Source organism: Peromyscus eremicus, chromosome 15 (assembly GCF_949786415.1).
Source record: "Peromyscus eremicus chromosome 15, PerEre_H2_v1, whole genome shotgun sequence".
NCBI lineage: Eukaryota > Metazoa > Chordata > Mammalia > Rodentia > Cricetidae > Peromyscus > Peromyscus eremicus.
This window is the reverse complement of record NC_081431.1, coordinates 29,176,941-29,192,719: the sequence shown is the minus strand read 5'-3', so window position 1 is coordinate 29,192,719 and position 15,779 is coordinate 29,176,941. Positions and strand designations below refer to the sequence as shown.

At 44.7% G+C, this 15,779-nt stretch overlaps 1 protein-coding gene across 1 annotated transcript in view; it reads left to right on the top strand.

Moving 5' to 3' along the window:
- Adcy10 (adenylate cyclase 10) overlaps window positions 1-15,779 on the top strand; it is an 89,039-nt gene that overhangs the window by 35,969 nt on the left and 37,291 nt on the right. The window contains 4 exon segments of the mRNA XM_059280993.1: window positions 1,595-1,784; window positions 4,518-4,573; window positions 10,383-10,539; window positions 14,387-14,579. Coding sequence (XP_059136976.1) covers window positions 1,595-1,784; window positions 4,518-4,573; window positions 10,383-10,539; window positions 14,387-14,579 — 596 coding nt within the window.

Sequence of the window (15,779 nt, the reverse complement as noted above, 5' to 3'; positions counted from 1 at the left end):
TGCCCACTGATAATGCCAGGTCTGCAGCATGTGTGTGTGTTTCTGGTGCCGTAGCTGAGCATAAGGAGTCTGAAGTCAGTTGGGTTAGAGGATTGGCTCAGCCGTTTTGAACACTTGTTGCTTTTCCAGAGGAACTGGGTTCCTTTCCCAGCACCCACATAGTGGATCCCAACCATCTATTAACTCCAGTCCCAGCAGGCCTGGCCCCAGAAGCCCCAGTAGCCGGGTCTGATTACTCACTGAATGATTTCATCATCAAAGAGGTGAAGGGTCATAAAGCAAGACAGGGCTTTATTCGATGTGGCCACACCAGAAGGAACAGGGGAGCTGGCATCTGACCCTGTCTTCAAGGTGATGATAGATCCAGGAGTATATAGAAGGGGGAACTAGGCCCGGGGGACAAGAATGACATGAAGCCAGAACTGGCCACACTGTGGTGTATTCATTGGTCTCTAGGGAAATGGTTACTACTAGATCCCTATCCTGAGACAATTGCCTACAGGGCTCGGCATTCCTGACATTTGAGATAAATAGAGAAGGGGAAATGACTCAGAAAGTTATGCTATTACAGGGAACAGTGTGTTAGAAATAGTTTTGTCCTCATTACAAAATACCCTGGAAAACAGCTTGAGGGAGACGTTGTGGTTCGGATGTGAAATGTCCCCCACAGGCTCTGTTCCTGAACGCTTGTTCTCTAGCTAGTGATGCTGTTTTGGAAAGCTGTGGAACCTTTGGGACTATGGCCTGCCTAGCAGAAATGGGCCACTAGAGGCTCAAGGCCAGCAACAGAGTGATACCACCTCTCCAAAACAAAATCATGGCTAGATGTGGTGGTGCACGCCTTTAATCCCAGCGCTAGGGAGGCAGAGGCAGGTGAATCTCTGAGTTCCAGGTCACCTGGGCTACATAGTGAGCTCCAGATGAGCCAGATTACACAGAGAGACTCTGTTTAAAACAAATGAACAACATACATATGCACACATACATACACACACACACACACACACAGAATTACCAAATGATGTTTCTTTCAGCAGACATACACTATTTTGAGGAGCAGGCCCCTTATCAGTGGTTCTCAACCTGTGGATTGTGACCCCCAGGGTCACATATTAGATATTTACATTATGATTCATAACAGTAGCAAAATTACAGTTATGAAGTAGCAATATAATAATTTATGGTTGGGGGTCAGCACAGCATAAGGAACTGTATTAAAGGGTCACAGCGTCAGGAAGGGTGAGAACCACTGACCTAGACCAACACGTGCTTGTCCACTTCATCATAGAAGATAAGCCAAGAGCCCTCAGGCCTGTGGCCATCCTTACAAACACCTCTCTACATTTAAGGCCTTTCTATCCCTAAACAGACCATCCTCTTGGTCTCCCAGGTAAGACAGAAACTTTGCTACTGGCTGAACTAACTGTTGCAGATTGTTTGAAATAGGCACTGGGCAGCTGAAGGCTAAACTCATGTGTCACTCATGACAGACAGAAGAAACAGGGGAAAAGCCTTTGGGGGGTCTCCTCAGGTCACGTGGAGTTTAACAGCTTTTGTTTTTTTCTCCTCTTTGACTTGCTCCTTCCTGTCGAAGTCATTGGTCAGAAGGTCAATATTGCTGCCAGGATGATGATGTATTACCCAGGCATCGTGACCTGCGACTCTGTCACGTATGACGGCAGCAACCTACCAGCCTACTTTTTTAAAGAGCTTCCAAAGAAAGTCATGAAAGGTGTTGCAGATGCTGGACCAGTGTATCAGTGTTTGGGCCTTAATGAGAAAGTGTGAGTGTGGGCATTTTCTAGTAAAGGGGAGATTTGATAGCAAAGGATTGGTCCCCCCCCATTTAAGATTCCAAACCATTTCATGAAGCTGAAATCTATACCTTCCCAGACCTGGGTGCAGACTCTAGCCTACCCTCCTCTTTCTCCATCCTACCAACATAGCAAGATGGAAGAGCTCGTTCTTCACACAGGCCTGAGAGCCTGAGGGCGATTCTTCAGCGGCTGTGCAAACAGAACAGAGTCCTCTGATTTCAGTACATACCAGATGGACCTGGTCACCATTCGGTACTCACTGATTATGTTAACTGTGTGCCCAGAGTCAAGAGGGTTTAAAAAGGGTAAGATATTGTTTGTGGGTCTTTCCTAAAGCCCAGTGTAGATGTGCGGATGTCCCTCTGGGCTTGAAATTGTCCAATAGCTGTTCATCACTCCATGTTAACAGTCAAATTCCTTGCAGTAACATACCAGGGAGCTTTTTCAGCTTCATCCTTTCCTTAGTGGGAGTGTCTAATGGCTTGTTATCACCACTCTGCCCAAAGCCATCTTTAAACTATAGCTCAGGAATTTTCCTCTCCGGGAGGGTGGCTCTGGAATTCTCCACCCCTACTAGACAAGGGACTCTTTTCACCTCTAATTCAACAGCACATGCTTCTAGTAGACTGTCTACACTATCTCACAGACTCTTCACCGACTGGTTCTAGAGATGGACCCCAGGGCCTCACACATGCTAAGCACTTGCCCTACTTCCAAATTACACCCCCAGTTCCTATGTCACCATTACTGACTTGTTACACTTTTTACTCAACACACCGTGAGCACAGTGAGGCTGGATAGTGATTATCTTTTGGTCACTCTTATATCCCCAGTGTTTGACACACAGTGGGCCTTAAACAATGATAAATAAATAAGTGGTGCATGAATGAACAACATGGAAAATGGAAACTGTTACTCCAGGAACAAATTAGAATTCAAGTCTTAATCAGTCAACCAAGGGTGCAGTTCATTCAGAAATTTCTTTCTATCCACTTTGTATTTGTGGGGCTCAGCACCCTGCTTAGCACACAGGTCATCATATGATGTTGATTGACTAAACGAACAGATGATGATCATTTTTAGTGAGCACTTATTAAATATGCATTCTATCTCAAAAATACTGTTTATTCTTATGTTTGACTGTATGATATAGAAAGTTATCTCCATTTTGTAAATGTAAGTGCTATTAAATGATTCACCAATAGTCATTTCTCTCTAGTAAAGTCAGGGAGCCAAGGTTCAAACTGCCGCAGTAACCCACTTTCACAGGCAACCATAAACCTCAGTGGTACAGAACAGCAAGCATTTCTTTTTGTAGTATTGGGGCCTTGTTCGTGCTAGGCCTGACCTACATCCCCAATGCAATTAACAGGCTGGGTCTTTTTTCCCCAGGAAAATACGGAACGCTATTGATATTGTCTCAGTTGGGCTGATCTCACTGCTTATTCACATGCCTGGGGCTCAGCAGGTGTTTTGGTTGATCCAAGGTGGCATCAGCAGAGACAGCAAGGGCAGCTGGGCTTACAGAACTAGAGCAATGTGGTTCTAGGGGCCTCATCCTCCACCAGGCATGTTGTCACAGTAATATGTAGAGAACAAGAGGCACTTGGCCCATGCACGAGCCGCCTCCTCCTCGCACTCATGTTTGCTAACATCTGATTGGTCAGAGCATTCACAAGGTAAAGCCAGAGCAGGAAGTCAATGCTGCGCTAGACCACAAAGGGTGCAGGTCCAGGTAGGGGTAAGGAAGTAGGTCACTACATACAGTCAGCTACCACACAAGCGCCAAAGCCTGCACACTCCATGTTTTTTCTGTACTCTCTCCAGGAAAAAAAAAAAAAAGTGTAGAGACGCAGATACAGCTATGATAGGGCGGGGTTCCTGACCTGAAATTCTTACTGTATAAGTTAGCTGTATATTGCATGGGAGAGTCTGAGAGGTGCCACCAGAGAATAGGACACAGTAGCAAGGCGGAACAGAGAAGGGACTGATCCAAAGTAAAATACACGCGAAAATGCACGTGCACCCTGGCCTGTGTTCAGACACTGTCACCACTAGCTATGGGAAGTTGGACGAAATAACTCTGCTCCTCAGTTTACTCGTTTGTGAAATGGACATTAGAGCAGTACTTTCCCTCTGCTTTTGGTTTAATTCGGTTTTATGGGTTATTTCTGGCTGTACTGGGAATTGAACCTGAAATGTCATGTGTGTTGGGCGAATGTTCTCCCACTGGGCTACAGCCCCAACCCAGGAGTCATACATCCTTCTTAATAATTGTTTTTTGTCAGAATTAAAGATACTGGTTAAAAAAAAAGACTGTCCTAAAGTACCTAGAACTGTGTTAGACACGTAGCATGTGCTCAGCAAAGTCAAGCTGTTACTGAACAGTTCACAGAATCTCTCCAGGATGTGAGACTCTGCAGCACATCCAAGACTGTTGGGCTCCATCATCCCCCACCCCAGGGTTCTTGGCTGCCAATGCAGGTGTAAGAGTCATGGGCCGACTAGTGTACCTGGTCCTGCGGTAGTAGCTGGTACAGAAGTTGTTTGGACCGGGTTACACATAGACTTCCTCTTTTCCCCTCGGGGTATTTGCAACCAGGGAGACCAACAGAAAGGCTGAAGAACTAGTCACTTGCGTTCTCAGTGTTTCTGTTTTGAATCTAACTCTTTTCTCTCTTTTTCTTTTTTTCTCCTTAGTATGTTTGGTATGGCATGTCTCATCTGCAACAGATCTGAGGGTTACCCTTTGCTAGGTAGGTAGTGAGCCTTGATGTGAAACTTTCTTTTTTGGGGGGGAAGGGAGGGGCAACTAGAGACTACTCCAGGGCCTCATGTATGTTGCACAAGCTCTCCATTCTTAGAACTTCTTTATTGAACTCTAACACGACATATAGAAAAGGGAGCCGATGAGAAGCATGCATCCTGATGAATTATGACAAAATGAAGATATACTTATCACCCAGGTCAAGAAATAGAAAAGTAAAGTCAGGGACATGGCACAGTGGTTAAAGTATCTGCTATGGAAACATGAGGACCTGAGTTCAAATCCCCAGAACCTACCTAAAAAGTTGGGCATGGTTGCCTGCTTCTGTAACCCTAGAGCTGATGGGGTGGAGACAGAGGGATCCCTGGCACTCACTGGCTGGAGAATCTAGCCAGTAGGTGAGCCCTGGGTTCAGTAAGAGATTCTGTCTTGGAGAAAAGTTAGAGAGTGATAATAAAAGATGCCTGCTGTCAACCTCTGGCCTCCATGTCTGTGAGCACACATGAACCCACGCCTGTACATCTATACACTGCACATGTACACATATATACTCATACAAAAGAAAAAGGAGAATAGCAATGTGTTAGGAATCTTCACATGCCTTCCTGCTTCCTCCCTCCCCACCTCCCCCTGGCCCAGAGCTTCTAACATTCTGGATTATTTTTGCTTATCTAAAAACTTACATAAAGCTGGGCATGGGGGACATGCAGCTTGAATTCCTGTACTCAAGAGGCAGAGACAAATAGATCCCTGTGAGTTTGTGGTCAGCCTGGTTTATGTAAGAACTCCAGGTCAGCGAGGGCTGCATAGTGAGACCTTGTCTTAAAAAACAAAGGATGACTGCCCCCCCCCCCCCCCCCCGCTACTCAGGAGGCTGAGGGAGGAGGATCTCTTAATCCTAGGAGTTTAGGGCCACCCTGGGCAACATACAAAGGCCTCGTCTCTTACACATCCATAATATATGCTCATGGAACCATACTTTTAAAAAAGGATTGTAATAGTACCCGTGCAAAAGGAGGGAGGAGAGGACTGGATGTGCAAGAGATGGGGGACACAGTGACATGGCCAGGGCTTCATGGCTGGGGCTTCTGTTGTGGGAAAAGGGGAGAAGAAAAGAACAGAGCTGAAGCAGGGGTAGAGGAGGGAAGTGGGGAGGCACTGTGTCTGCACTTTCCACCCCCAGGAAACACCTCTGTGCCTGGCTCTCCACCTTTACGGTGACCCACTGAGAGTCTTACTCAGCCTCTGGGCCTTCTGCCTCCTTTTTTTTTTTTTTTAATCTTGACTTGCCCCCCTGGCATGCTTATGGTCTACCCACCCTGCCTTACTGAAGGACACCCCTCTGCCTTCCCTGTTTTTCCCTCCTCAGACAGCACCTTTCCCTCCCCTGGGACAATCTGATTCTCCTCCCTCCCCCTTTGAAAAAAACAAAAGAAAAATAAAGTGCCCACTCCCCAGGAAGGGTCTGCAGGAGAAGAGCACAGGACGGTCAGGGAAAAGGTTCACAAGACCCTGGGAAGAAAGCCTGGGTTAAAGGTTGAGGGCAGCATCCCCTGATACCCCTGGTCACTGTTCAGGGGACTTCGGCACTACTGAGGAGCTCATACTTGTAGGGTCAGCTGGTAGGGCGATGAGGAGCGTGGGCGAAATAGTGAGAAGTTGAATTCTGTATCCCTATACCTAGTTCTTGCCTGGCATGTGGGCACAAAACACAATGTGAACACACATGAAAATACCTATGTGTACCTTTGACATTTCCTCAGCATACTCTTTGTTCTGACAATATCACTCATATGTCTACATGTATGCACACATATGTATACATTTACACATATTAGACCATGCATATGCATGCTTGTTTTTCTTTGTGTTTGGTGGTGGTTTGAGATGGTGTCCTATACTCTGGCAGTCTTCTATCAACAGTGTGTTATGCCATGTATACATGTTGTTGGCTGTTTCTAGAAATAATTTTTGGTTATTATATTTCATGCCATTCTATAAGATGCATCATTCATTTTTCCTGGTATATAGGATTTGGGTTATTTCCATGTTCTTACAGACAATGTTGCCATAAGTACTCCTACACAAGTCTTTTTTATACATTTTATAATAGAAGACGATTCCTGTAATCCCAGCTCTCAGGAGGCTGAGGCAAGAACACTGACAGAGTACAAGACACCATCTCAAAGCACCAACACAACCAAACAACAACATGATAAATAAGCACGAATATGAATGCTTGTCTAGTATGTGTGTAAACGTATACATTTATGTGCATATATGTATATATATGAGTGATCTTGTCAGAACAAAGAGTATAATTTTAATAGACGATACCATTGTCCTTCATCTTTGTGACTTGAAAATTCTGTGGGGTATAAGTGGTCCCTTACTGTAGTTTCCACTCATTATTGCTCTGATGTGGTGAGCTCCTTTTTGTCTTTTATCCATCTTTTCATAAAACGATTATACAAATCTCTCTGTTGTTCACCTGGGCCTGTTTTTTTTTTTTCTCTTTTTTTGAGACAGGGTCTATTGGTGTATTTTTCTTGTTGTAGTGACAGTTATCAAGGCAGAGTCCTCACAACCCAAGATGGCTCTAAAGTAGCTATATGCCCGAGGACAACCTTGAACCTCTGACCCTCTGGTCTCCACCTCCGGAGTAATGGTATTCCAAGCCTGTGCCACCACACTAGGTTTCTCTTTCTCTTTAAATATGGAACCCTTCACAGATTTGTATGGTATCTGTTTATCTCTGTATTATTCCATTGTCAATTGTATGCTTTGCCAAAGCAAGCACTTCCCCAATATTTAATGAGCAGAATTCTTAACTGTAATGGAATTCAATTTATCAGTCTTTTGTTTTATGCCTATGTTTCTCTGTGCTATTTAAGAAATCTTCCTCATGTGTTTTGAAAGTATTTCTTAGCTTTTCTTCCAGAAGTTGTTTTACCATTTATATTTAAGTGTGTAAGGCTTAGAGGTGCAGCGTGGTGGGAGAGTGTGTGCCTCACATGCACACAGTTCAGTCCCCTGCCACCCACAAATACACTTTCATCTACAATCTAGGCAGAAGTAATGTAGTTGGGATTCTTGGTGACAAGGACCCTATCGAAGCTAACTCAAGTCGGAGAGGGAAGTGGATCTAAATGAGGCAGTAATGTACTTGGGAAAGAGGAGACTCGATGTAGCCTGAATACAGATTCTGAAGACAGTTATTTGGAATAGCCATTGCTGATCCCTTGTTAGATTTAACATCCCTACAAGACATATCCAAAGTTAAATCCTAGTCACAACTGTGTCAGGACCATTAAGAGGAGACTGTCTGTTCCTTTGGAGGAATGTTAGGCTGGAATCTTGGCGTCTGCAAAGCCTGCAGGAAGTCAGTATTTCTGAGCTGTACAACAGCACTTGGCCCAACAGAAATCCCTCCACTCTCGGGCTTGAAGCAGTTATGCCTAGTAGACCCAGACTCCCCGCGCTCAAAGCTCCAGAGGAAGGAGAGTACTCACGTTCACCCTCCCATAAAACCCTGTTTTCCATTCCAAGAAATGATTGTAGCAATGATTAGCTCTTTCCCCAAGACGGACAGTAATCTTATAGCACACAGGATGATCCTCAGTTTGCTCCAGCTGATAGACCAGTCTCTTTAGGCCATATTCCACAGGAATGGGTAGAAATCAGGTTCACACACTTTCCCTTCAAGCTATATCCAAAGACAAATTGTAGGAGGGCAACAGTATTAGAAATGTTCTTTGATAAGCAGTCTTTTTTTTTTTTTTTTTGATAAGCATTCTTGTCCAAAAAAATTGTGACAGAGGGCAATAACATTACCCAGAAAAAAAAAATATTAGGGTAAAAAATGTATACAACAATTGTTGTAGTAGGATTTTGTTCACTGTTTTTGGTTTTTTGGAGACAGGGTCTCATGTTGCCCAAGCTGGCCTTGAACTTGCTATGTAGCCAAGGCTACTCTTGAGCTCCTAATTCTCCTGCCACACCTCCCAAGTGCTGGAATTACAAGTAGGCATGAACAAGTCCAGCCAGAGATTTGTTTAGATAGAAACATGATGCACATATTTAAAAATAAGTTGACTTAAAATCCACTTTAGAAGCCAGGCAGTGGTGGCACACACCTTGAAATCCTAGTATTTGGGAGGAAGAGGCAGGTGAATCTCTGAGTTTCAGGCCAGCCTGGTCTACAGAGCAAGTTCCAGGATGGTCAGGGCTACACAGAGAAAAAGGAAAACAAAACAAAACAAAACAAAAAAAAAACAAAAAAAAACACCAAAAACTGTCATTTTAGAATCCAATGAAAGACAGTAAGTGTTCCATACAACCAGAACCAAGAAAGCTAGGGGATTTTACTACATGAACCTTTGACACCAATCTTCCAAGTGAGCCCCAAGTCTCACAAGACAGCTTACAGCTCACATCCCTGAAGTTCAGATGCATTTCCACATAGGGTATGTTTCCCTGGAGAGGCAACAGAATCTGTAGAGTGATTTCTGTTAAACAACACCCAGAACCTTACATTGCCGGGCGAAATACATACCTCCTTTTTCTAGAATGCTTCTCCCTGAATTTATGAGCCTGTTTCAGCAGAGACATTAGATAACACCTGAACATGTGGGTGATCTACCCACAGCTAACAAAACTGGGGCCTCCTTAATCATCTGTCCAGCAAAGAAACTAGAAATGACCCAATATGAGCCCCAATTCTTTGTACAGAAATTGCTCGTTGCTATGAAAGCCCAATTCTTGCAGCTCCTTCGTGTTCACTTAGGGTTCGGAGACCGTGGGCTGAGAATCAGGTTTCAGCCTGGACCTCCTACTGCATACATTTTAAGGCATCCAAGAAAAAAAAAGTGATAGGGTTGACACCCAGGACAGTTTTTATATTGGTCTTTTTCCTCCTACATTTTCCATATTTTCTACAGTGAGCATGTGTTAGTTGTATAATCAGTCTGTTAAAGAAAACAGAAAAATAAGATCTATTTTTAGGGTTAAAGAGCCTTGGTTCAATTCCTAGTTGTATAATCTATTCAAAACTCGATTTTTATACAGTACAATTAAATGGAATTGCAGTGAGTTTATGAATACTGTCTCTTTTTTTTTGGTTTTTCGAGACAGGGTTTCTCTGTGTAGCTTTGCGCCTTTCCTGGAACTCACTTGGTAGCCCAAGCTGGCCTCGAACTCACAGAGATCCGCCTGGCTCTGCCTCCCGAGTGCTGGGATTAAAGGCGTGCACCACCACTGCCCGGCTGAATATTGTCTCTTGATAATAGAGATATGTTACAGTGGAAAAGCATTTGCCTGGCATTCCGAGGTTCTAGGTTCCATCCCTGGCCTGGTGGTGGGAGGTGGAGGGGGTATGGGACGAAAGAGCTTTTCTTCACAGCTTGTAGTAACCAAATAAACTTTCAAAGTCACCTTGCTAACTAAAGCTTTAGAAAGAGATTTTTTAAAATGTTAAGAATCAATAGAGCTTTAAGAAATTCTACGAACAAGTCAGGTCAGGTATAGTGGCATAGGCCTGTAATCCCAGCCCTTGGGAGGCGGAAGCAGGAGGTGCAGGGCTTCAAGTTCATCCTCAGCCACATAGCAACATTGACGCCAGCCAGCCTTGAGAGGAAAAATGAGAGAAAAAACAAAGCCACAAAGAAGTCCCGTGTGCGATGGCGTGGGGATTCCAAAGACATTCATTCTTAGAAGGGGTATCACTGTGTGCCTTTTAAAGTCTATTTCTAAACTATTTTCTGTCGATGGGTTTGCTCCTTTAAAAAACTAAACACCAGGACGTGTTAGGGAGATCGACTACTTCACGTCCGCTATGGAGGACTTTCTGATAAGGAGCTGCAGCCGAGTTCTGATGTATGAAGGATTACCAGGGTATGGAAAAAGCCAGATACTTATGAAAATCAAGTGCCTGGCCTCCGAGCCTGAGAACCACAGGTAAGTGTGTCTTGAAATTGTGTTTCTTGTGACGTCGGAAATATTGGCATCCTTAAAAGAATTTCCCTTATTTTGGTGTCTTCTCCTGTCTATAACTTGCCTTCGGTGAACTCGATAACTACAGTTGTTGGGGAATCATGACCCTGGTAGCTGAAGAGGTAGGTGATTAGTGAGAAGGAGTTTCAAACGAAGAGGAAGAGAAAAGAGGCTGATTTCTGAAAAAACAAAACAAAACAAAACAAAACAAAACCCAAGCTAATGTTAGGGCAAGTTTGGGGACTTGGACACTTCCTGCTTAACCCCAGTGTCTAGGTAGGTTGTGACATCTAGCAGAGATGTGGCAACCACAGTCGGGGTCTGTCTGGGGAACCCGGTAGGGGGCTGCTGCTTTAAGCCCCTTAGTTTTGAGAATGGGGCTAAAGAATGCTGGGCCACTAGACTTTGAATCTGGAGGGCAGAGCTTGTGTGTGTACTTTCTTCATACTGTGTTTTCAACCAAGAAGTGCTGCAAGGACCCTCTCTGGGATGAGGGACTAGATTGCACAGTCATGAGGACCAAGATCATGACAACAGTGTCTGTCTCTTCCCCTCATAACCTAAAGGGGATATAAGGTGGAAGTGCTTGATACTCTTATTTTTATCCAACTTCTATCACTCTATAATATCAGGCCTAAGAAAAGTCAGTTTCAAAAGGGGATATTTATAGCAAGAAACACTGAGTCATTACACTACTTACTAAATTCCCACTATGCTTCAAGAACTGCTAGGTGCTGCATTAGTTAGCAGACTACTGGAACCAAGTACACAAAGCAGAAAGGCTAAGAGCCGAATCCAGGTGTCATCAGGGTCAGTACCCTCACAGGACTAAGAAAACTCCCTCCTGTTCTTTTCTAGCTTCTGGTGCTTGAAGAGACACACCACCTAAATTTCTACCTTCACACAGCATTTCCCTGTGTGTTTTCTGTGTATACATAGTTACTTATATATATGTATTACTTATAGGCAGGGGTTCATGTAGCCCAGGCTAGCCTTGAACTCCTGATCCTCTTAGCCCCACCTCCTGAATGCTGAGATTCCAGGCCCGCACCACCACACCCAGCTCAAATTACAGTCTCATCTTAATTGATTCTTTGCAATCACACTGTTCCCACACAAGGCCGCATTCTGCGGAAGTTGGAACACATGAATTTTGGAGACCACCAGTCAGCTCCCAGTATGTCAGTGCCCCAAGTATGAGTGTGTAGCTAGAGTTTTCCTGCCTGGCCCACGGTCAGGGCAAATCTCTCTCACCCGCCAGTCCCACAGCCGCTCATACCCAACCAAGTAAATACAGAGACATATTGGTTACAAACTGTATGGCCGTGGCAGGCTTCTTGCTAACTGTTCTTACAGCTTAAATTAATCCATTTCTATTAATCTATACCTTGCCACATGGCTCGTGGCTTACCGGGATCTTCCCATGCGGTTTGTCATGGTGGCGGCTGGCAGTGTCTCTCTCTCAGCCTTCCACTTCCCAGAATTCTTCTCCTTGTCCCGCCTATACTTCCTGCCTAGCCACTGGCCAATCAGTGATTTATTTATTGACCAATCAGCAACACACTTGACATACAGACCATCCCACAGCACTTCCCCTTTTCTTTTCTTAAAAAGGAAGGTTTTAACCTTTACATATCTCCAAAGTCAGCTTGGTATATTTGGGAATTTGGGCGTAGTTTCTCTTACTACTTCCTGCTGGAGGGGGGCACTGTATCTTATGGGGATACAAAGAAAATTTTAGAATTATGGAATAGTCCATGAGGGTATGTCGTCTGAGCCAGTTGCCTTGAAACCATTCTGGATGTTGGATCATCAGGGCCATGGTGTCATCGGAGACCTTTCAGGGGGTCTTGGCTGGTCAAACCTGATGTATCTTAATCTTGAACAAATCCATAGCCTCTGGCTTTCTGTGGAAACAAAATCAGAGCCTCCTTTCCAAAGCAACATATCCTTACATCCAAATTTTGAAGTCAAGGTACCTTTAAAATATACATTTTGGCATAACTCAACAGCTTTCGTAATCAAATGTTTTTCTTTAGTTACGAATATCAAAGAGAACATAATCCAGATTCTCTGTGTGGTAGCCATCTTTACGTGGCTTATTTTTTTATATTATCTTGAGCCTATTGCTTTAAACTGCAGCCTTCTAAGCCTGAAACGGCGATGGCGCTGTGGCTGCTGGTTCTGCCCACTTTAGCTTCCCAACATGGCGGTAGTACGTTTTCCGCCAGCTCTGGGAGCCATCAACTCTCAGAAATAGTGGGTCTATGTTTCTATCAAAGCAGCGTATAGCCCAGAAACTTTTTTTTTTTTTTGTACAAGCAAAGGCTAAATCCACCACACAGCTTAATGTGCCACTTGCAGAGGCCTCATTCCCGCCATACTGCAGGTCTAGCATGCACGCCAGGAACCCGCCATAGTAGCTCAAACACGTAGGCTGCCGCTAGCTTAAAAGAGACAACTAGGAGCTGTTTTTAGCTCCGTTTTAGAATATTTTTACTCAGGTTTTAGGTGGAAACTCTTGCCACCACGTTGGGCGCCATTTGTAGCTAGAGTTTTCCTGCCTGGCCCACGGTCAGGGCAAATCTCTCTCACCCGCCAGTCCCATAGCCGCTCAGACCCAACCAAGTAAATACAGAGACTTATATTGGTTACAAACTGTATGGCCGTGGCAGGCTTCTTGCTAACTGTTCTTACAGCTTAAATTAATCCATTTCTATTAATCTATACCTTGCCACATGGCTCGTGGCTTACCGGGATCTTCCCATGTGGCTTGTCATGGTGGCGGCTGGCAGTGTCTCCCTCCCAGCCTTCCACTTCCCAGAATTCTTCTCCTTGTCCCGCCTATACTTCCTGCCTAGCCAATGGCCAATCAGTGATTTATTTATTGACCAATCAGCAACACACTTGACATACAGACCATCCCACAGCATGAGTGCCATATGATCTTTCCTCTCAAGGAGCTTAGAAGAGAAGATGATAAGGAAGAGAGAATGTGGGGAGGGCGGTGGCAGAGGCATGCAGTAGAATATTGCAGAAACGCAAAGACGAGGTAGGTAGCCTAAATTCAGGCCACCAGGAAAGTCTTCCAAGAGGCCACCGCAAAAGAGGGGCTGTGATCAGTGCTAACTAATCCCTGGATAGGCAGAAAGCAAAGTCCTAGAGAGGAGACCCAGCCTGGCTTTATAGGGAACTCTCATACTTGGTGGTGGTAGAGGGTAGAAGTCTAGGCAGGAGCGAGATAGGACAGATTGAGACTTGGTGAGTCTGACCATCACACAAAATAGGCCATGGGAACCCCGGAGAGCATTGAATAGGAAAATGCTGCAAGATCTGCCTCGTTTTGTTGGTTTTGTTCAGGTTTTGGGTTTCTCGGGGTAGTACTAGGGAGCAAACTCCAGGCTTCACACACGCCAGGCCAATGTTGTACCACTGAACTATATCCCCAGCCCTCCCCTGCCAAATCTGAACCTCACTTTGTCACTGAGGTTCCTGAACGAGGTGCCTTCCGAGGGCTGAATGACAGCAGGCACCGGAAGTGGCATGCTGTTGTAGCAGGATAGGCACAAGTCTAAGGGAGCCGGGTGCCAGGCAGTGCCAGCAGAACTAGGAAGAAGATAACTAGGTTAACATAGTGGAATCATGGAGGGGTTGGGATACCGGGAGCAGAAATAAAGAACAGCTTCCCAGTGGCTAGATAAATCTCTGGCCTTGCAGCTGAGTATGAGAAATCAGAACTTCCCTCAGCCCTTGCTTTTTCCAGGGACTGTATTTAAAATGTTCTCCTGATTCTTGATTGTCTTATGAACAGGGCTATTGCTATTGCACTGACTAAGATCAGCTTCCATCAAAATTTTTATACCATCCAGATATTCATGGCTAATGTACTAGGTCTAGATACTTGTAAACATTACAAAGAACGACAGACCAGTCTTCAAAATAAAGTCAAGATGCTCTTGGATGACAAATTCCACTGTCTTCTTAATGACATCTTCCATGTCCAGGTAACTAGCTTGCATTAGAGTCCAGCACAAAAAAAAAAAAAAAAAAAAAAAAAAAAAAAAAAAAAAGCTATGAGCCAAGCATAGCAGCTCCTGCCTGTCTGGTGCTATGTGACTTTGTGTGCCTTTAACCTTTGTCTTAGAATAACATTTCTGTGATGGAACACCATGACCAAAAGCAAAGGGGGGAAGAAAGGGTTTATTTGGCTTACACTTCCAGATCATAGTCCATCATCAAAGGAAGTCAGCACAGGAACTCAAACAGGACGGGAACCTGGAGGCAGGAGCTGATGCAGAGGCCATGCAGGGGTGCTGCTTACTGGCTTGTTTCCCGTTCCCCATGGCTTGCTCAGTCTGCTTTTGTTGTTTTGTTTTTCTGAGACAGGGTTTCTCTGTGGAACTCTTGTAGAACCAGGCTGGCCTCGAATTCACAGAGCTCTGCCTACCTCTGCCTCCAGAGTGCTGGAATTAAAGGCGTGTGCCACCAAACCCATCAGCTTTCTTAAAGAACCCAGGACCACTGACCCAGGAGTAGCCCTCTCTCATTAATCACTAATTAAGAAAATGCCCTGTGGGTTGATTGCAGCCAGATCTTAAGGAGGCATTTTCTCAGTTGAGGTTCCCGCCTCTCAGATGACTCTAGATTGTGTCAAGTTGACATAAAATTAGCCAGCACGCCTTTCCTATTCTTTTCTAGTTGTTTCTGCAGTGTCTAAGTGTAAAAAAAATGTCTCTCCGTTCTCCTTGAAGTGCATTTCTATTCATTTTTTAAAACAACTTAGTCATCTGGGGCCAGAGAGAGAGCTCATCTGTTAAAAGCATGTACTGATGATGCAGAGGACCTGAATTAGATCCCCAGCATCCACACTGGGCAGCTGACAACCAACCAACCACTACCTGTAACTCCAGCTCTAGGGGGATCCAATGCCCTCTGCTGCCCTCTGTGGCTACTTGTACTTACGTACACAGACTCATACATAATCACATACAAATACACATAGTTAAAAATCTTGCCGGGCGGTGGTGGCGCACGCCTTTAATCCCAGCACTCGGGAGGCAGAGCCAGGCGGATCTCTGTGAGTTCGAGGCCAGCCTGGGCTACCAAGTGAGTCCCAGGAAAGGCGCAAAGCTACACAGAGAAACCCTGTCTCGAAAAACCAAAAAAAAAAAAAAAAAAAAAAAAAAAAAAAAAAAAAATCTTTA